Here is a 23,584-nt window from a genome sequence, read left to right as displayed (position 1 = left end):
CTTTAATCGGTATTATATGTTATTTTTATTATTATAATGTATTACTCCAGTTTTATTTTTATTCATGTCGTTAGCTATAATTTCTGTCAATTTCGAAATTTATATATAATTATGCACGAAGGCTCGCAAAGTATGGTTGATGGTTTTTAGGGGCGATTGTCAGGCAAACAATGATCCAGAACATTTATCATATTCTAATAATTTTAGTCACAAGCCGTGAAGCATTCAAGTTTCCATCGAAGCACTGTCGCTTGCTGGCCTGTCAAAACACAATTTGGTTATTAGTAGCCGTCGCCGTCGTCGTCTCGCATTTCATCCAATCCAGTGGAGCTTCGGTGGCTGGCTGCTTGATAAAGGTGTGTTGCGGCTGCCAATCGATAAGAGGCCTTTGTCGTTTCCAATGCCGTTGCCGTTGTTACTAGCAGCACATCAGTCACTGTCATGGCGCAGAGCCCGAACCACGGGCCAGCCAACCAACCACAAATCGCCGCCCACCTCCGGCTGCCACCCACCCACAACTGCCGAATGTGATTAATGCGTTGCTGCTGCAGCTAAGCTTGCTGTTGCCGGTCATAGCATTAGAGATAGAGATACAGATACAGATGCCGAGATATGAGTATGCCCAACATGCCAAAACTTATGGCTACGACTTCCCAGATAATACCCAACAAATTTCACACTCGTGCTGATGGGCGATTTGTTATGTTTTGATTGCCAAGCACAAAACTAGCAAAAAGGACGACGCGTGGCGTGGCGTGGTCCAGCAGTGATTTCTAGGACACGTGCCCGCATTTTCCAAAACGTAAGGTTGCACGGATTAATTTCAATTTGCTTGCAGCGGCTGTGGGGGAGGCAATGCTAACGGGGCGGCTTTGCTGCTAATTATGTGTGGAATGTTTAAGATAAACAAAACACAATGCAGCAGCGTCGACGTCTATGATAGCTGCAGCAGCAGCAGCAGTCGCAGCAGCAGCGACAAAAAGGACAACCAGGCAAAGACGGGCACTTGTCAGCCTGAGCCTGGCGCGCTGTTGTTGTTGCCATTGGCCTAATCCGTAAGTGTCGCTCACAGGCACGCAGCGGTGGCAGTCGCTGATAGAGCACACACATATTCTCTGAAAGGCAAGAGAGAAGGATAGAGATAGAGAGAGAGAGAGAGAGAGAGAGAGCGTGTGGCGAAAACCCGGAGCCAACGTTGGGCAGGGACATAATGATGTGGCGACTGTTGACATCGACATCGACGCGTCATCGACAGACCACGCTAGCGAGAGTTGGGTGGGGTCCATACTCAGAACCAGCCTGTTGGTCAAAGATAACAGCAATTTATTTTCAAGTCATCATTTTAATTATCCCGTTGGCAATGTTGGCCAACCTTGCGAATGGGCTCGTCGCGCATTAAACGTGACAACAGCAAACGCAACAACAATAATAACAACAACAGCAACGGAGCGTACTTCATCGTTGGTAGCAGCCATTTTGCTCATTAAAATATAATATGTATTTTTTAATTTAACAGAAATGTTTGCACAAAAATTTCCTCGAAACAAAGTTGAGCTCCCTGCGTTGTTTCTCCCCACTCCCAATCCCACTCCCGATTCCAGAACTTGTGTCTGTCTGTGTCTCCGACTCTGACTGCAGCTGAACGGAAGGGGAACTGACAAAAATCCTTTTTCGTTTTTTTTTTCATTTGGCTAACAAGGCGCAAACCGAGTCGAGGACAGACACAGATCTAGAACCATATCCGGAACGTGGCGCAGGCCCCAACGCAGTTGGCCCTGTTGTTGTGGCTCCGCCTTCATGCGTTTTTCATTTTACCGTTACCGGAAGCGTTCATGAGAAAGTTTCCGCTTTCATAACCGAATTTTAATTAACTTTCGAAAACCTAATTACAAAGTATTATTATAATGAAAAAGCAGTGCACAAAGCAAGCAAAAGGGGCGGCCCCTGGCACTGGCAAATTCACAGAAATGCGGACTGGGACGGGAGCGGAGACGGAGATGGCCACCCAACCAACCAGGCAAGCGAGCGAGCGAGCTCTGCCCCTGCAGCTAAATAAAAAGTGCGGTGACTACAACGACTACAACGATGTCGACGACTACGACGATGACGACGATGTTGCCACCGCCATTGCTACGTGCGCTGTCTTTGCCCTTTCTATGCAATGGGGGGAAGGGTGCGAGGGCAGAGACGGGGCTCTGTGCCACTACTTCCTGTGTATCCATCCGGCATAAGCTGGCAATGCTGCTACCGCTGCTACGTGTGCTGCGCATTGTGGGGAAAAAAAGGGTTGCCATTTTTATAGTAGAGTCTCTTTTATGCGCCAGCCTCAGCTTTAGCCCCCATTGCCAGCTGGTCTGGCTGCCGGCTCTGTTTAGCTCTCTGTGTCTCGTTTTGAAATTAAATATTCCATTAGAAAATTACTACAAGATTGTGGTTTTTAGCAGCAGCAGAAATAGCTTACGAGCTAATTGGATGCTACCTAACCTCTGGCTCACAATCTGAATAAGATAAAGACTAAACTAAATTCACTTTTTGTGGTTCACGCAAACTGGGATGTAAAACTCAGTATTTATTTTTAATCTAATATAAAGTATATGGGATTACAGCATAAAATAATATGCTTGTTAGAAACGATTTAAATAAAACTTCAGCTCAGACTAAAAGGCAATGAAATAAATGTTTAATACATTTTTGTAAATATTTAAAATTACCTAACTGAAAAGTCATTTTCCCATCAACTCAATTTGTTAGCTGGCGCAATTGCATGAATTTGTAATGCTCAACAAAATGTCATGACAGTTTTTGTGATTGTATTGTTAGCTGATGGGTTGATGTCGGGTGGGTCTACAAGTTCAAACTTTTTTAATAGAATATTATATTCAAAGCACAAATTGTCGAACAAGCCAGACATATGCTAAAATAATTACATATTGATCGCGTGTACAGGCGAATCATCACTTGGCTCTTCCATTTATGAATAGATAGATGACTGACTAACAGACTGACAGAGTATAAGGCCAGAGTTAAGCAAGCCACCAGGTCTGAACGTCTTTGCAGCGCGCATGTCTGACATGAAGGAGCTTAGATATAGAATATGTGAATAAAATGCTTGCGGGTGGTGCAAATGGGGTCTGGTGGTTGAAGCAACCCCAAAGCACAGATTTCAAAACCAATTCAATTCAGCTGGGGTTGGTTGCTTGGGAGTAAAATGAAGAAACTCCCGTTAGCGTTGGCAGTCATAATGTCAAGGAAAGAACGAAAATCGAAATCGAATCGACAGCAAACCAAACGCCATTTTTTCGTCTGGCAGACCAAGCAGTACTCTTTTATGGAGTAATTCTGGGGAAAGTAAAAGCTATAAAAGTAAGTAAGCAACCAGCAACAGTCATACAAATTGATATAGATACATGCACACATACAAATATAATGGTGACCTTCCCGAGCTGCTTAATTAAAAAGACAACAGCTTGTTAAACATGACCGGATACCGTACACCGTTCACCATTCACCGCAGATAGGTGTGCTAAAGAGCTAGAAGGGTATTTTATTCGAGAATTATAAATGAGAACCCAGAGAGACATGGGACAAATTCTAGATTCTTGAAATGAATCACAAAGATAACCAACTATGGGACAGTAGTTGTAGTTGAATACTCAGCTATAGGTATACATACGTCTACTACGTGTATGTATTTTATATTTATGTGTATTTGTTTGAGAGGGTAACTGCGACGGATCAGTCGTGGATTTTGTTTATATTGCACAGATAAGAAGCAGATAGGAAAACAACCAGTCCTAGGTGTCATATGTATATTACTAGAAAGCAAATAGGGACACAACAGCAGAGGCCTCCATCGCTGCATTTGGGATAGGTAACTATCGCAGTTGGGTCAGTCAGGATTGTTGTTGTTGTAATTGTTGCTGTTTACCTTGTTGCTTCGTTGCAATTTACGAGTGCACTCCGATAAGTTATCAAACACAAAAAAAGCACATGAGTGAAACTGCACTCTACATCCGAGTCACGATAAGATAGGCTAGAACTCTTGGAATCGCTCGATGTTGGGTGCCGACGACAGGCGCTATCGGTCGTTCATATTCATGCTGCATTGATAGCCCGATCCAATCAATACAGAAATGCTTGTTTGAGGTCAGTTGTTTAAATAAATAAAGGCAACGCTCTGATTGCCTTACCAATGAAAGTTCAAACAAATCGATGATATTTTTTTCTATTATTTGTATATTTCAAACATTAAAATAGTCTTTCTTAAATTTTTGCATGATTTATAATATTAATTTTAACTAGCTTTCAATTTTGGATTTATTATTTCGGTTTTTATTGACATTTATGAATTTCAATGCGTGTATTTTACATTGTATATTATTTACTTTGTAGTTTTTATTCATTTTCTTTTGTTTGCCATATTTAAACTATTTCTTTTTTTATAAGGTTTCAATTAGCTTAGCTCAATGTAAAAATGCGCGTATGTGTGATTTTGTTTACGCATAATAATAAAATTAATATTAAAAAATTATTGAATAATAATTGCAGTTTTTCGTTCATTGTTTTTTTTTTTTTTTTGTTTCGTATTTTAACTTGCTTTTTTATTTATGCTAATTAAATGTTAATTGCTATACAATATTTGTTAATGTTGTGTAGCATACAATTTGATTAATTCTCAAGTTAGTTTAAAAATTTTTATTTTTTGGGCATCGAGTTTAATTTAAATTTTCTTAAATATGCTATACATACACATATATTTATAGACTATTTACAAAATGCTTAACCCTAAACGAATTCGTACAGTAACAGAAAACGTACAATGCAAATCAAATGTATAGAAAATTGTTTGTATACACATAAAACTTTGAAATTAATTTATAAATTATATGATTAAAACGTGTCGTTTCCTATGAATGGCCAAATTTTGTTGCTTAGTTCGATAAATTTGAGGATTCTTAGGGGTGTCTTGAAATTGTTGGATATTTTCTTTTTGGTTTTTGATCATTTGCGATTCGAATTCGATTGCCTTTGGAAAAAGGATTTGTTTTTTTAATGAACATTATACATAATCCAGCTATGCTTGCGCTCTCTCTCTATCGCTCTCTCTCTCTCTCTCTCTCTCTCTCTCTCTCTCTCTCTCTCTGACTCTCGCTTTCCCACTCCCTCCCTCACTCTCTCTCTCTCCTTTCCATCTCCCTCTCACACTCCCCTATCTCTACCCCTCTCTCTCTCCCTCTCTTTCTCTCTCTCTCTATTTGTGTCGCTACATCAGTTTTCTTTACATACATTTAAAATGCTGAATGTTTGTTTGAACCGATTTGATTGTTATTGCTTATATAGAGGATAAACAAATGGCACGGAATTTCTTGTTTTTTTTTTAGCAAACTTAAATGTTAACAAAGTTCTTTGCTTAACGGCTAAAGTAATCACCTACACACATGTACACACGTATGTGGCCGTTGCTGCGCTTACAACTACATCACTTTTGTTCTTGAATTCCTCAACAGAACGACATTGGAAAACAAAATAAAACATAAAGACAAAAGGCTAAGCAAGTGCTTGCTGAAGGAGAGTAGGTTGAACTATTTACAAGTGTAGGGAGCCGTACTCACGTGCTCAATCTCGAGCTCAAAGGATGCGCCCAGGTGCTAAAAGCCATTGAACAGCCGCTCGCTAATTAGCCCCGGGCAGTCCGAACGAACATAACAGAGATTGTTAGGCATTCGGGCCATGGAGTTTCGATTTCAAGCTCGAGACCTACACAAAGCCGCGCCTTGTGCTGCGCTACAGCAGATTCTGCAATGCGGCGGCGCTGTTGAAGGTCAAACTGTGATTCCAGTTGCGGTAACTGGCCGCCGCCGCATATTGTTGATAGTTGTTGTAGAGCTGCTGCTGCGCCGCCTGATGCTGTTGCAGTTGCTCCTCGCTTAGGTCGCTGGTAATGTTGGAGGAGTCCTCCTGCAGCTCGGCAGCCAGTTGACTATGCAGTAATTGTTGCTGTTGCTGCTGATGTTGCTGTTGCTGCTGTTGTTGCTGCTGCTGTTGCTGTTGTTGCTGCTGCTGCACTGAGGCAGCCAGCTTTTGGGAGTAGTTGACGGCCACCGTTGGCTTGCTGCTGGCCTTTGTTGTTGTTGTAGTGCTGTTTGTAGCGGATGTCAGTTGCTGTGCCGCCTGCTGCTGCTGCTGCTGTTGTGATTGCTGCTGCTGCTGCTGATGGTGGTGCTGCTGTTGCTGCAAGTGTTGCTGCTGGTGCTGCTGGTGCTGCTGATGCGAGCCGCCGCCGCCGCCAAAGCGCAGCATCTGCTCCGCGCGCCCTTAAGCCAGCGGATACTGATGATGTCACAAGCTCGTGGTGCCGGCGGGCGCATGGTAACCAAGACTCTGATAGTATGAGTCCTGGCCTAAGGCAGCGTGTGAGTTGGTCAGCGGACTGAGCGCATTGTAGCCGGCATACTGGCTCATGTCGTACATTTTGATGTCCGCCTTGGACTCTGTGGGCAGCAGGCGATTGATGGAGAACGGATGGCTGGAGGGCGTGTAGCCGGATGGCTCTTGTTTCAGTGGATGCATCGACGAGTGATAGTCGCTGATCAGTGACGGATGGCATCGGTTCGCCATCATCGCCGACAGCTCCTCCTGCTGCAGCTGATGGTGCTGATGATGATGATGCGTGGGCACATGCTGTGGTTGCTGGCCGAGGCACAGTTCGGCATTGGCATGCAGCATTGCCAGCGCCTCGGCATCCTTGCTGTGTGCGGCGCTCAGGACATTGACGCCCGCCAATGCGACGCCGCCGCCACCGCCGGCCTCTTTGTGGTGCTGATGGTGTTCCAGGCGACTCGTGTGATGATGATGGTGCATGTGATGCGAGTCTTCGTGATCCTTCTTACCCGGACTGGTCGCCTCCAAACTACTGTGCGACGGACTCTTGTGCAGCTGCCTAATTGCCTCCTTCTTTTCATCTTTGAATCGCTTTTGGCGCCTCAAATAGCAGCCGTTCTCAAACATATTGCCCGAGTCCGGATGCAGTGTCCAGAACGAGCCTTTGCCCGGCTTGTCCGGAGTGCGGGGAATCTTCACAAAGCAATCATTGAAGCTAAGCGAGTGGCGTATGGAGTTCTGCCAGCGCTGCTGATTCTGCCGATAAAACGGAAACAGATCCATAATAAACTGATAGATCTCCGACAGCGTCAGCATGCGGGTCGGATTGTTCTGTATAGCCATCGTGATCAGCGAGATATAACTGTAAGGAGGCTTCGCATGCGTATAGCTGCGCCTATATGTCGTTGGCTTGTCAACTCCCCGCCGTCCCAGCGAATTGGGTGAGCCGGGCTCCATGTCTCGAGTACCCGGTGGCATGGAGCCGTAGCTGCCACCCAAACCTGCCGCTGACATGCTTGCCGCCGACATGGCCATGCAGCCCCCCATGTTTCCCAATGGTGAACCCATGCTCGCATAGCTCATCGAGCTGGGCGTCATGCAGTTGCCACCCATTGAATTCATTGCAGCTGCGGCGCCCATGCTGCCACTCATGCTGGCCACCGCTGCCGCCGAGTCAAGGACACTGGAGCCGAAGGTTGCCGCCGCTTGTGGCGACACGGAGGACATGCCACCGACTGTGAGACCCATGCTGTTCATGGTGTATGCAGAACGCGCCAACGGACTCATGCTGCCGCCGTTGGAGGTGGGATTGGCATTGTTGATGCTGGTGGGTACCGCACCGCCACCAACGCCAACGCCGCCAGATGCAGAGCCACCAGCGCTAGACATGCTAACCGGCGCACTGCTGGGCGGCGGCTCAGCATATAGCTTTTGCATTATATCTATGGTGGTCTGGTGGGGACTCCCCTTGAGAAAGGTGTTCAATAGTTGCGCCGTTATGTTGCCGGCTTTATTAACGCGGTGCGTTTGAAATTGATGCTAGAATTAATCAACGCGTTCTCTCGACGCGTTCAATTATTTTTATACAATTTAATAAGCAACCAAAATTTGTTTTTCTATTTTAAAGCTTTTCGTTTTGGTTGCTGTTGTTGTTTTTGTTGTTGTTGTTATTGTTGTTGTTCAATGCACTGTCACTGCGTTAATTAATTTAAGTATTTGTTGCATTTTTGTGCACTGCACTTGTCACTTGTTGTTGTTGTTGTTGCTTGGATGTTCTATGCTTTAAGCCGCTGTTATTGGTGGTTGCTGGTGTGTTGCTGCAGGTTGGTGTTGCGGTTACTGCTGCTTGGGCTTTGGCATTTGTTTGTGCACTTGTCGCTCCTCTTGAAGCTAAACACTTTGATTAATTTATTTGTGTGCGCCGCTGATGCCTTGTGTAAATTTGGAAATAAAATAACGTGGCAAATATGACTCTATTTTAATGCGCGCCGCGCCGCAACGAACCGACGCACGAACGTGAATTGGTAGCTTGTTTTTTGGCCACTGAGTCTGAGTCTGAGGTTAGCTGAAGCTGCTGCTTCTGCTGCTGCTGAGCCAACTGTCGTTGCCGTCGCCGTTCTCGTTGTCGTTGTCGTTGCCGATGCTGTTGCTGTTGCTGGTCCGCTCGAGTGTCTCTTTGGCTTGAGCTCTTGAATGTGACTGTTTGCAGAGGGGAACGCTTGTCTACTATTTGGCTTGCGCTTGCTGCCAACAAATATTGTTCGAGCCGCGCTCAAGTGCCGCCGCCGCCGCCGACAACGACTACGATGACGATGACAGCGACTGCGACGCCAGCAGCAGCTGCGTTAGCAGCCAGAGACAAACGTCGACTCGCTCTCGCACATGGCCTTGCGCCTTGTTCCCGTCTCACACTCGCATGCACATACATACACACACACAAACACACACGCACACAGATGCAGACGATTCACCACCGGTTCGGAGGTCTTGCCAATGACAAGCACCGGTTCTCTTACGTACACAGCGCTGGCAGCGCAAGCGCATTGGCCAGCGGACTCTTGTGTTCACAGAGCAGCGCCTGGTTGCCAAGACAACAAATGGGCGGAGCTGAAGTTTGCGGCGAGCGAGCAACGCCCTCGTTGGTGTATTTGTATAAGTATATATACAGATATGTGTGTATGTGTGTGCGTGTGTGTGTGTGTGTGTGGAGCACAGACAGCTGCCACAAAACACAAATACACTGACACAATTGCAATAGCATAACTGAGCGCCCTAATGCCGCATATTGTCGTTGTGTGAGCGACGCCATGTTACAGTTAACGATTTTCTCTAATGCGATCAATAATCGCTCGCTCCTGCTTACACCAGGCAGAGGCAGTGGCAGTGGCAGAGGCCCCAGTGCCCTGACGGCTGAGACGCTCTGTTTAGCCAGAGAATGTTGACGGCACTTTTTTGACAAAACAAAAAGAATGTGTGTATGGCTCCAAAGAAGCAAGACATTAATAACACGCGCTCGTATGTGTGACTGTGTGTGTGTGTGTGTGTGTGTGTATGTGCTTGTGTTTTTTCTTCCTTTTTTTATAGCTTGCACATTTGAGGTTAAGGTACGCCAATGTCACACTCACTCATTCACATTCGTTGCGAGGCGTCGCGCGCAACGGCAGCAACCGACAGCAGCAATCGGTAGCAGCAATCGTCAGCAGCAACGGCAGCAGCCGCATCTTTCTTTTTTGGCAAGTCATTGCGAAAGTGACCCAGTTCTGGCTGCGTCGTCATCACCATTATTCTACCTGAGATGCAATTCATTGATGCAAAACTGCACGCGTGCAATGTGGAATACTTCCTGGACCACCATCGACCATCGACCACCGACCATCGACCGCCGTCCATTTATGGCCATGGATAAAACGCATTTTAATTTCGGTTATAAAAACTTTAAGTAATTTTCGCTTGACGCCTTTCATTGTGCATTCCGTTTAACCCTTTCGCTGTTAGTGTATCTTGTGTGATGTGTGCCTATGTGTGTGTGTGTGTGTGTGTATGTGTGTGTGTTTTTTTGTTTATACTCACTCATCACACTGGCCATAACTGTTTTATGGCCAGGGCAATTTGTGTTATACAATGCGATCGCTTTCGCGTTCCTGTTCCCAATTCACAGATCCTGGCACCATCCCCTATGCTGTACCAGGGCTATCAGTTTTCAATGAAAATTTTTACTCAATTATGTGCTACCTGCAATTTGAAAATGCGCGGAAATTCCATTTTGAAGCCGCTTGTGCTGTTGTGCAGTTTTTCGCACAGAATATGCAATATTCAACATATCAAAGCCCACAAATTAGTTGAGCATCGAGTCATAACAGACTTACGGACTTGCTATATAGTATTTCTGATTAATATATTCACAACTCAAATCTACAAATCGAATGTGAATTATCTGAATCTCTTATTATATATTCCCAGGAAATAAGCGGACAATTGACATTTAGAAAGTTTATTTATTTCATATAAATATGGGTAACAGATATATTCTAAATAATATGATCTATCGAAGTAACATAAAATAGAGGTCTGTATGCTGACATTATTACTTATTATTTCTTATTGTAGCGGCGTTTACCATTCATATAACTATAAATCAATATATTTAGTCTTGTTAACAACGGCCTTTAAATTTAGCAATAGTCTAGCTCAATATTTCTCTTGCTCTCTCTCTCTCTCTCTCTCTCTCTCTCTGCGTATTTTACACTTGATATGAGCTTTAACGCTTTGTGTATATATACTTCAATATGTACAAATACATACATATCTAATATTGTTGGGCAATTCAAATTACGGTCAAATGAATATTTAAAAATACATTCATTATTGCGAGGCATGCGTATACCTTTAACTGTATTTAATGTAGATACACCTTTGTTTATGTGCACAGCCAACAGTGCAGAACACACGCCTATGTACACATATGCCTCAATACATGCATACAAAAATAGGTATGTATGTATCTCACTCAATATGTACTACTAATATCATGACATAAGTACACAAAGATACCCATTCTTTAATGCAGACTCAAATGTTTCGCCACTGTTTTGTGTGCATTTCTAATAATGTGCTTAAATATTTAATATTTTTATTGTATTTCCCAAAGCGATCCAAGTGCCTCTGTCTCATTAATGTTTGTCGGGGCAACGATTTCTGATGACGTAGAGCAAATACTCGTAGTAGTGCTCTACGTAGTAACGTCAACAGTCCAAAAATATATATTTTTGTATGTACAATTGCGCGTATTTATTTACCTTTTAGTAATTTATCTATTTATTTATTTGCTTTTAAAGCGCGCCACTTTTCATTCGAAATTTGGGTTCGAATCGGCCCAATGTTCGGATTAGTTCGGCTTCAGCTCGGATCGGTTCGGTTTGGTTTGGAACGGGATTCTAAGCCCTGCTCAAACTTTTTAATTAGTTTCAATTGTTGACGCGCGCCCACTCGTCCAATAAATACACTAACATTTATATTTATGAAAAATATTTGCTTTATTTCTAGTTTTTGTTTTCTATTTGATTCGGTGTTTATATTACTTTAAAATGCTGCTCCACTCTTTGTTTGCCCTGAGCATTTGAATGACGCATGCGCCGTGTGGCCGTGACTTTACAAAAATGTCCGCTTTGACCAACTTTTCACAGATTCACAGATAAATGAAGTTGAGCTACTGTCTCTATCCATCTATCCATCTATGCGTGTATGTGTGTGATGTTTGATTGTGTGTGCCCGTATCGATGATATAAAATGTATAATATTTATTTTTATTGTTATTATTTGTTATTGTTGATTTATTTGTTTGTACAATATTTTCACACAAATTAATATACTTTGCCGACTCGTTGGCTTCGCCACCTAAAAATCATCGATGCCGATGCACGTGTTTGTTTCCTCTTTTTTTAAGTTAGTCTAATTATCGAAGCTCATTAGTAAGTATTGAATTGCTTGCCAAATTGCATAAAGTAAGTGATGATGAGTGTAATGTTCTAATATGTCAGGCAAACAATATATAATACGAAGGCACGTGTCGTCGTTTTGCTCAAATAAGTAAATTTATTATTAAAAATTTTAATTTTTAGGATTTAATTCTCTTCATTCGAGTTCTGTTTTCAAATTATAGAAACTGCACATTCACCATGAATATCTGTAATTTCTAAATCTCAAGATTTTAACTGCACAAAATGAGAAATAATTCAAAATGTATTTTATTATCGGTTTTGCTTTCCTAAAGTAATTTGCGTCATGGCATTTATTTGCCACTTTTCTATAATACTGGGGATATCTCCTTCAATTCATTAAAAATGTATAATCAAAATGTTAATAGAAGATTTGTGATTTTTGAAGCTTGCTGGATTAGCTGCACAGTGGATATTATTTATTTCTTGTATTGAAGTGATAATTCGAAGGCCTTATTCTAAACTAATTGATTTAGTTGTATATTTTTACTTTTAATTCTGCACGAAAGTTTCATTTAATATACTCTTATCTGAATTTATATCTATAAAACACACGGCCAGTATTATAATTAATTTGTTCTTTTTTTTTTTTTTTGCTGTGTTGGATGGGTCTTGTGTTGTGTACAGTATGTTCCTTGTTTCGTAATGAGCTCAGCCATAAAAGCGTCTTTTGTTTTACGACCGCACTGTGCCAGTGTGTGCTAAACACAACAATGCCAATTTTATGGCCAACAGAGCCACATAGACACCGACACCGTCCGGGTTCGGGCGCAGCATCCCAGCAATACCAGTAATGCAGCAAACGAGGTGACACCAAAACTAGAGCAGTGCCGTGGCAGACCTAAAAGAAAGAGGTGAAATCATTTGCAAGTCGGACTGAAACATTGGTGATGTTTGCAGTTCGCCACGGGTTGATTTTGCTCTCGGGAACGGGGTCGCCATCGCGCATTAATTAGAGCACACAATGGTCAGCGGGCAGCGGGCAGCGGGCGGCGGTTACTTTCTTTTGGCCATAAAACGCTGTTGCTGCTGCTGCTGGCTGGCTGGTTGGCTGGCTGGCTGGCTGGCTGGCTGCTGGCCTGGCGGCTCTTATCTAAATTAGGATGTTGTTTGTTTGCGCCTGTGTCTACGCGTCGCCTGCACTATTTACGTAGGTGTTTCATTTCCGTTTCACAATTTATCTGGCGAGTGTTTGCACGCAAGCAGCGGCGAATACTCGTCTTACCTTTTCCTTTTGCTCGCTCTCTGCCATCACATATCGCATAGGACCGTCTCTGGGCTGTCGCGGCAATCGCCCTCCATTGATTCGAGATTTTTGGTCTCTTCACTTTCACATGTGATTTTCTTTGTTGTGTTGTCTTATCAGATTTGGCGCGCCATTCGTTGCCATTGTCATGATTCACAATTTAACACAAAACTGCATTTTAAAAGAACCTCAAGGCAAACAGTACTTGCACTCGTAGAACTGCAATGCAGACGCCATCAGTCGCTTTTGATAAGCGCCTTTGCAAAATGTAGCTCATTTTGGGTGCGTGGCTTATCAGAAAGCCGTCCGACTACGACATTCAAATCGCATAAATCACAGCCTAGTCGCAGTTTTCGCCTTAATATTTCCCCCTTTTATCTATTTGCTGTGGGTGGCCATAAAGTTTTTATCTTTGTGCAAACACTGAACGCAACGCTTTAAGACCCAACCGACCTTATTATTATTATTATTTTTTTTTAATAAAGAATCACGAGAAAGAACACCAACTTTTAATTAAAACCACATTCCCGCAGTCAGGTCATGGACGCGAATGCCCGTTGATATTTATAACATATATTGTATTGAAGTAAATATGAAATACTTATATCTACCATATACATTGGGCAATTATAAATTCACAAAAACAAAGTACCCAATTATTATTAACACCAAGCCTAACTTATTTTGGTTTATTGCAAAACAACTTTTTAATTTTCAAAATGAATCGTTTATTGTAGTTATGATATCTGCTGCACACGATTTTTCGAACATTCTATAAAATGTTAGAATTGTAGATTTTGGTTGAAAACCAGTTTTACATAACTTTTGTAGTTCTCTATTTACGCACCTACCGCAACAACAATGGCTATAACAACAACAATGTGGTTCGTGTGAGAGATGGCAGCCCAAAACTGATCATGCGAAAGAATTTGTTGTGTATTTCTATTTTGAACATCAGTTTTTCTCTCATCGCAGTTCACGTTGCTGGTTTTGTTATTATATTTTTGTACACCCTGCATTCAAAGGAGATGTTCGATTTCCAATATCTTCCGCAACTCTGAGATAATTATTGATGCGCTGAAATGAATTTCTTTGATTTATTTTATTATAATTGTAAGCTTGAGAGAAACTTACATAAGTAATAATCTGCGTATTTAATTAATCCTAACCTAGTACACAGCAAACATTTTATGTTGAATTGAAATGACTGAATAAATAAATTTGCTCAACTACAATTTTCATTGAAGGCTTCTTCCAACAGGAATTATGCAATTATCTGATAATATGTGCAAATATACATATATATTTATATATATATGGGATATAGTGAAGATCGTTAGAAATCTCTATGGTGTATCTATCTAAGTTATCTGTAATGAACATAAGCTGTGTCCTATACAAAATATAGAGTATACATGTAGTCGAGAAAATATATTCTTTGACGTTGCTATTCGCTTGCCTTTAAAATGTTCATGCAACTTAGCACATGTCTGCTAATTATTTATTCGTTGCCTGAAAAATTAACTTTCGAGTTGTGCATGGCGACAACAAGAGTGCTGCCAGTTTTATACATTTTGTGTTCGTATCTAGAAAATGGTTAGGCAGGCAGACCCAATACCCAAAAGTAAATGGGGAGCCGGAGCGGCAACAGCAACGACGACGGCAGCCCGAAAGCTGTCAAATTGTCGGAAAGTTTTTTATCGTACTCCATGTTATTGAGTGGCCTTGTTCACATTCACATTCACACGGCGCAGAGATAAATATTCAGGGCGCAAGATACATTTGTATCTACACATGTAGGCGCTGATATAAACAATTCAATTAATTGTTGTAGACCGAAATTCTGTCAACGTGGGGCGTTCGACTTTTTTCGGTAGTTATTGATTTACAAGCGTGCACTATCAGAAGCTATCAAAGTGCTGTCCACTTGGAGCCCCCGCTTGAGTTATCGCAATGCGTTGTGATTTTTGGAGTGTCGAAACGCCTAAGCAAATATGATTTAGCTTCTGTTTGCTCTGGCCGCTCGATTGGGTCTTAATTACTTCCGAAAACAATGACCAATAGCGATAAAGCTTTAACTAATTGATAATGCTTAAATAAATGTTGCTCGGACATCCAACGAAATCATATCAAATAATTGCTGTCGCTACATGTGAATGTGAATGATGTGGCTACCAACGGTACCGGTTTGAGGCTATCATTCATAAACTTTTGACTGGCTGACACGCAAATTAGCTCTTGAGCCAACGCGCAGACAGCGCATTCAGCTTGCCGAGAGTGCTGGAAGAGCCGAAGAGCTGCAGACTTGGACACGCTGAAGTGCGCAGATACAGAAAGACATAGACCCAGACACACAGTCACACACACACAAGCACACGTGCACACATGCAAAGGGACTGAGCCCATTATTTGGGGCCGTTGATCATGGTGATGACTGTGTAAAAAATAAAGCGCAGCTACAAGCTGGCGCACAACTTTAGATGCTTGAGATGTGTTGGCCGTTTGTGTTAATCCCATCAAGCTCAGCACATTATGAAGTAGCAACAACAACAAAGCATCAGCATCAGCATCAACATCAGCAGCAGCAACTGCTTAGAAACTGGAGCTGCATGCGATGAGTACGAGTATGAGTATGAGTGCTCGTGTGCTCCAATGGAGTCTCCAACTCCAACTCCAACTCCAACCTCATCTCCATCTCTACATCAACGGCACAAGTGACATAAGTGGCGCTTACATGACGATGCGTGCGCATCCAACAAGCAGCAGACAGCAGTGCTCCAACTCCAGCAGTGCTCTACACCTTCTGCAGGGTTCCATCGCCAGCTGAGCCTCAGTCTGTGTCTCAGCTTTATCTTCATCGTTTTGTAAAAGTCATCATCGTGGCCATCGTCTCAGACGCTGATAACAATGTGTTAGCCATGGAGTTGTTAAAAGCAGCGCCGCAAGGTGCAGCTCCTACGTGTGTGGTCCACAACATTGATAAGGAAATTTTGGATGCTGTGACGCCGCCTCTGTCAGCGACTGCCTAAATACGCTGTCTACACGTGTCCATACAGCCCCGTGAGGCATGCATCCGTCCATCTGGTTTTGGGTTTGGTTTTGCTGGCTCAGGCGTTGTACGCGACTCTCCTGGTTGGCCATACGCATAACGTGACGTGACGTGAGGCTGACGCTGACGCTGACGCGCCAAGTGCCATTGAAAATGGCAAGTCATTTACATTTCAACTGGACATGCGGCACCCTTGTTAGTCGCTGTCGGAGCCGTCGCAACATCCTTCGACGCATAACGGCTCCTTTCCTCACACTCAAACTGGAACTGGTACTGGCACTGGCACTGGCCGATGACGCAGCAAACAGTTGCGAAGCGTTAATTCAATAATGGCCAAAATGAAAAAAGTTGACTCTTACAATAATTTGGTGCAATATGAAATTTGACAGTTGCTGCCTCATTTGGAGGTGTGTTTGTTGCTGTTGTCGCTGTCTGCTCGTAATTGTTACACTTGGCTGCACCAAAGTCAAAGCTACCAAGTCAATGACATTGAGCAAACAAATGTCCAACCTAACCAAAACATAAAACTAGAACTAGAAGAACCTAACCAAAATTCAATCAATATAATTGCACTCGTGCTTCAATTGCTGGAAGTAAAAACAAGCGGGAAGTTGGGATTTTAATAATAATTTAATTATGTTTTTAATATGAAGTTGGAACTTTTCAATTTCATGATTCAATTGTTTCAAAATACTTATAATCGAACTTTTCAATAAATTTTGCATGCAATTAATTATTTCTATTTGCATTCTGAAAGTTGGAAGCAATTGTAAAACTTAAGCAAATCAATTCATATCATAAACTCTCAGAGAAAAAGGCTGAAAGGCTCTTGATCATTTCATCTAGTTACAGGGAGCGTGCTGCCAAGCCATAATGTACCTTAGTTAAATATTGAACCAGTTTTGATTTTGGTATAGAGAAGTTCTAAGCTATGACTTGTTTGAGTTTGCAAGCGAATTGCCTTAATGCAGTGAGCAAACGTGATAACAAAGTAAAGTCGCCCCATTTGCAAAGCCTGCGGAGAGGAACTTCGCATACAGCTGTGGGGTTTTATTGGTAGCCGCATTAATTTGCTAGACAAACAGTATTTCTCAGGCTGTGTACAACACTTCATAAATAGTTTGCACTGAACAGCAGCTACTGCAGCATCAACATCAAGCGGCACTTGGAATGCGGTGTGAAGAGTTCTTGTGATTCACTCGCACTGAATGCGGTACGAAATCAAAGAGAGCCCAACTGGACTGGTGGCCGAACGACCAAAAGCATCATAAAATCTTTGTATCTTGTATCTGACAGTAGTGGAGTTCATTGATTTCTGTCTGAGCAACTCAATCAAAAAAAACTTGGGAAACGTGCACGGCGGTGGCACTCTATTAGCACCTTTAAAGCACAATTTACAACAAACATTTACAACTGTCAATTGGCAACAAAGCAACGGCAAAGCAACAGCCAACAATTAAGGATACAGGTCATACAAAGGCACCGCCGACGCAGACGCCGACGTCGACGTCGACGTTGACGTTGATGCTATCGATGCTGTCGATTTTTAGGGAGCTGCTGATAAATTGCATGCAATTTGTTAGCATTAAACAACAAACTAATTTTCAACTGGTTTGCCACCGATGAGAATCTATACGCACACATACTTATATCAAAACAATACACGTACATATATATTTACGTGAATGCGCGTGTGTATGTGTGTGTGTGTGTGTGTGTGTGTGTGTGTGTGTATGTGTGTGTGTGTGTGCTGCAGCTTAAAGACGAAATTAATAAAAATTTCACTTGAATTGACAAAGTGGCCGAACGCCGTGACGTTCAACTGACGACAAGTGCCACTTGACAAGCTGCCGAACTTGAATATATTTTTTATTATATTTAACAATACAATATTTCATTGTTCATAGTATAGAAGCTGAATTCTCTGACTGCTGTTACCTGACTCTGTCCGTCAGCCTGTTCGACTGTCCGCCTCACTCAGTCAGTCGATCAGTCGATCAGTCGCCTAACCTCGTCGTCACAGCTGACGATTAATCTTGACATTGAGACGCAAACAGACGCAACAACAATACCCAATACATTATATAGTGTTTATAATATATACGTTCATTACGTTTGACAATCAATAATTTAGCCCGATACTGATGGGTATTGAGAGCATTTAAAGACGTTCTCACCATTTATCTGGCAAGTGCACGTGAGATCATTATCAAGCGAGACTCACGTGCAGCGCACGCGGCCACTACAAGTGCCAGGATATGCTTTCCCAGGCGAGTCCTTCACGACAAGTGCAGCTCATCGCCATCATCATCATAGTAAACAACATTTTGAACCGCAACTACTTTAATTACACATTTAGCTTACAGGCACACTCCAGCATATTACACTGCGCAACATGCCCGGAGGAGTTGAGGGTGGGAAACTTAAGATCCGCTAAGCCATGCAAATTATTTATTTATTTACAATGAAATTAGTATTCATCAGTTTGATCGTAAAGTTCTCAGACGGAATGCTCCAAAAAGTATGCTGTGGCAGATATAATAAATGTGTGTCTCTCAAGAACTTGGATTGGTGACATATTCTCATCTGAAACCGCTCAATATTTAAATTAAATCACTATTAAATATTCCACTGGAATATTCTCTATATTATTAAAAAATATTTATTTTAAAACTTGCTGTATACTGATAATAATAATGTTATAATTGAATAAACTGTAACGGAACTTTCATCTAAAAACACGTTGCTTAGTGTATTTTCAGGTTAATAACTGTAGCATGCCGGCTGCATAGAAGCTTAAATGAGGGGTGCAGCGGATTGGGGGCGTGCCATACTCCGATTGTAATGCAAAGCGTGCTTTTCAATATGAATATGTGTATGAATGTGCGTGTGCAGTGTGTGTGTGTGTGAGTGTGTGTGTGTGAGTGTGTGTGTGTGCTTCGAACTCGAAGCGCCGCGGGAGTATTGCAAAATTCAGTTTCAGACCACGGCAATGACGACGACTCTCAAGTGCCGACCCGCAGGGCTATTGACAGAAATCGAAACGGCCCAGCTCAGCGGACCGGTGGCTCAGCACCACAGTGGTTCAGTGGCTGAGCGGTCGAGGTAGCAGAGGCAGCAGCAGCCACCCAAATGGCAAGCGCTTTTTTTTTCTTTTTTTTTTGGTTCGTCTGTCGGTTGACGGTTGTCGGTTTGCCGGCTTATCACGGCATCAAAACAAATTCGTTTGAAATTAATGCGCAGATTTGCTTTCATTAGTTGGCTTGCCGGGCGCAAATGTAACTGTAAACAAACACAATAGCAATAGCAATAGCAATAGCAAAAAAAAACACCAGTATTCGCATTCGCATCCACGACACGCTCTGATCTGAGGCTAATCCCAAAGCAAAACTTTTGCCTATACGAAGGGCTGCTGCTCCTTGTGCCGCCTGATGCTCGAGTGAAAGCCCAACTTTCAGCAGCTCACGCAGTTTGCCGCACCCGCCACGTGTCCCAGAATTGTTCAACTCCACCAACCCATTCTCCTCATCCCCTCTGTCTGTGTCGCTGCTGTGTCGAATGGAGTTTGAATCGCTTTTTGGGCAGTGTCATTGCTTTGCCTATGGAGTACTCCGGAGTCGCATACGGATGCGTGTTCCTAATGTGACAGCTTAATTGCAGGTGAGACGCGTCGGGCGCGTGGCCGTCGATGATGCAATTAGACAGGCAACGACTTCTCCATTGTCCTGCGATGACTTCTCAGCTGGGTGTGCGGGCTGGTTGGTCCCGTTGCCTATCTGTGTACTCAAACATTGTGTGGGTGCAGTATGGCATACAAAGCTGTTTTGTGGATGAATCGAGGTGTTATTGGGCTATAATGAGTTTACAGTTGCTTAAACGCATTTCAATTCCATTCCTCTTCTGACTTAAATACAGTTAAGACAATGAAATGTTATGAATAGGACATGCATAATAATATAAGTAGATAGCATTTTCAAAGATATTATATAAAATAAAAGATAAAACTAAAAAGCTATATATATTTACTTTGTAAAGTAATTATTAGGGATTATCGTTAGTATAAAAGTTGTTTAGTTCAACAGCGATCAAGTGATTCATGAGATTTACAAGATTGTAAACAGCATAAGGAAGTATCTTAAATGAATTAGCAACAATTATTTTCTTTTTGGACGAACCATTGGCAAGGATATATGAATAGCCTGAAGATTACAGTTATTTGCGTTAATAACTGTTTTACCAGTTGCCCAACTATTACCTACTTAAATACTGTATACATCTAGAATTTCTAAGCATTTCAAACTGACTATGAGAAGTAGATCAAAGGCGTTCCTTCCATGTCAGAGCCCTGTGGCTCTGACGAAACTCTTGATTTAAACCCACCCACAAAACAGAAAAAGTTTCTCACATTACATCATGGGCCAGTGACTGGGACGAAAAAGAGAATGAGGACGTGGTCTGAATCGGTCTAAATGGACATCGTTTAATATTGATGGGCATTGTTAGAGCTCTTTATGATGAGAAAGCGACGCCAGAGTTTTTGCCACTGCTGCTGTTGTGCTGTGTTGTGTTTCAAGTGAATATTTAATTAAATTGTTTTCTAATAACCACGCGCAACTTTGTTGTGCTGCACGCGCCAGGACACGCGGCAATCGAGCCGACCAGCCAGGACACACCTTGTTGTGCCAACAACATTAGCACAGGGCGGTGCGCTTCGCTTTCGATGGCCCAAAAAGAGCCAGTGGCAGAGCCACCCCTTTCCCGCAACACCGTCAACGAGGGCAATTCGAGCTGCTCGGTCTACTGCTGTCCTGAATATTCTGGCTGGCTGCTCTGCCTGTTCTGTCCTTTTATGTGCTACTAATTTTCCAAATTACGCACCATCAATCATCGCAAGTTGCGACACGAGCTTGACGAACGTCGATTGCGATTGCGATGTTTGCTGCGTTGGCGTTGGCGTTGGCGCTGGCGCTGGCGTTGTCAGTGCTGATGATGATATAAACTATAACCACCCAACCAGCAGACCACCCACCCGCCAATCAACAGCCAATCCCTGAGCGCCGCCACTTGAATCAAGCGATGCTGCGCCAGCCGCAAGAAAAAATTAAATTAAACTTCAAGTGGCCGCAATGTTGCGTGTGTGCAGCAGTTGCAGTGGCAGTGGCAGTGGCAGTAGCTGCGGCAGGTCCGGACTCCTGCCAGAACATGGTCTCATGCAACTCAATTGTTGACTGTGGGAATCAGTTGTTGTTTTTGCTTTTACTGGCTGCAATAATGTGTGTTGTTGTTGTTGCTGTTGTTCCTTTGGTCCAGCGTAATTAACGCTAATTGCGCTTAAGCATAAGCCAGACTTCTGACTTTTCAGCGTGGTTTTCGGCTTGTGTGCTGGATTTTCCCAATTTTCCCAAGCCCAAACTATGTGCTGTGTTTTTCTTTTGGCTTGACTCTTTTGGCAAAACATTTGTCTTGTTATTAGTTTGCCAAGCTTAGCTTAAACTCAAGCAAAATAATAATAAGAAAAACTGATATATGTAAAATCTCTAACTTGATGCCCCAGAAGGCAACCTTTTTGAATAACTTCCATGATTGTTATCGCATTGCTTTAGAAGATTAAAAACAGATAAGAATAACAGGATACACGTGTGCTGAATGTATTTGTAATTTGTTTAAAAAATCTTTTGTAGGTATTCACTTATCGGTATTGAGATGCTACCCGAAAACACAGAGAAAGCCTGCAATTGCACTTTAAATTTCCACCAATATTTCAGCTTGAAATCAAAGGAAATTAGACAATTATGTCGATAAACCTAGGTTGGCTGCAACAAGGTCAGAAATGTAGTAATGCTTAATTACAAGTATTTTACTCTTAGCACAAAATATATTTATCTAAAGTTAATTAAAGTTATTGAGCAATCACAAAATCAATAATATTCCATTTGTCACATTTTAAAGGTTCTAGCCAGTCTAATAGAGTACATGCTTTGAAGACTAAGTATTACTTAAATTTGATAATACATTTACTGGTCGTTGCTTTCGTAATTAGGTTTGCACTTCAGCTAATGAAAGAGCTCACAAGTGTGGATGGGCAAGAGAGACAAGGAGTTGAGGCTTAACAATGCAGTGCAATTAAGAGCTCAATCAAAGTGACTGCGACTGCCTATCCCAAATTACATTTATGGAATTATTATTGATGTTTGGCATTGACCACCAATCAACCCAGCGCTGGCCGACTCCAATTCCCGTACTAAACACCCAGAAACCCAAACACAAACCCCAATCCAAGCCGATGGCATATCCAATTTGGTTGAGTAGCTCTATTGCCGCTTCGCTTGGACATTTGGCTGACCGAAGTTTGATTGAAGCGCAGACACAAAATGCTGGCAGGCAGCCATTATATTTAAGCTGCCTCCGATCTCTGTTTATATAAGTATGCACGGAGTACATGGGGCGCAGCCACACACCCTCTCACGGGTCCCCCCCCCCTCCTCCTCCTCCTTATAATACACCCCAAACAGATTCCCACATACTTTATATGTCTTATGTACATAGTTGATTTGCTTGCTGCCCGCTCGCTCAGTTTTTGAACTTTGCATGTATATATTCGTATTCACATACATCTATACACACACACGCACACACACACACACACACACGCACGCACTTACACACATTTCAAGCAATTCCAATGGTGGCCTGTGATTTCATTCATGTGCCGAACTATGCGCCTCATCCGCCGAATCATCATCATTGATTTGCAATGCCCAAAATGTGTCTGTCTAATGATGAGGTTTGTTGTTGCCTGTTGTGCTCTGCCTAACTGCCAAACATTCGGCCATATTTGTATGTATATCACTGAGTGTGTGCGTATATCTATATGTATGTGTATGTGTGTATGTGTGTGTGTGTTTGCCATCGTTTTTGGAAATATTATATGCTCATACCTCCGTTTTCGAGTAAATTGTGTAAATATTTGCGCTCGTAAGTGGATTGGAGATGGATGAGTTTATCAACAGCGTAGTCGATGCCGCAGCAGAGCCATCTCCATCACCATCACCATCAACATCGCCATCTCCTATCCCAATCATCCTCATCACATTCACATGCGTAGCCAGCTGACTGATTGCCTTTGCCTGCCGTTGTTGCTTTGCTGCCTGGCTGCCTGGCTGCCGTTGCCGCTTTGCTTTCCGAGCAGCTCGTCTCTCAACTACTCGCTGCCAACTGCACTTGCAGCCCCTGATAACCGAATTGGCTAACTTATACTTCCCATCTGCCCCTTCTGGGTGAGTATATCGGCTCAAATTGGGTCTAGAATTTCAAGTCTGAAATGCGTTTGCATATATGCCTCTATAAGAACTGTGCTCGATATACAGCTAAATATTGATTTCAAGTTTATGTGCAATTTTTGTACATTGTGGA

At 42.6% G+C, this 23,584-nt stretch overlaps 1 protein-coding gene across 1 annotated transcript; it reads right to left on the bottom strand.

Annotated features, from left to right (window-relative positions):
- Positions 1 to 4,224: 4,224 nt before the first annotated feature.
- LOC6564398 (protein fork head) lies at positions 4,225 to 8,591 on the bottom strand. The gene has a single exon (XM_001989557.3). The coding sequence runs from the start codon at positions 7,816 to 7,818 to the stop codon at positions 6,340 to 6,342; it is 1,479 nt and encodes a 492-aa protein (XP_001989593.3). The 5' UTR covers positions 7,819 to 8,591; the 3' UTR covers positions 4,225 to 6,339.
- Between the last annotated feature and the right edge of the window lie 14,993 nt (positions 8,592 to 23,584).

The sequence above is a fragment of the Drosophila grimshawi genome, unplaced genomic scaffold, assembly GCF_018153295.1.
Source record: "Drosophila grimshawi isolate 15287-2541.00 unplaced genomic scaffold, ASM1815329v1 contig_311, whole genome shotgun sequence".
NCBI classification, from domain to species: Eukaryota; Metazoa; Arthropoda; class Insecta; order Diptera; family Drosophilidae; genus Drosophila; species Drosophila grimshawi.
This window is presented reverse-complemented; position numbering and strand designations above follow the sequence as displayed.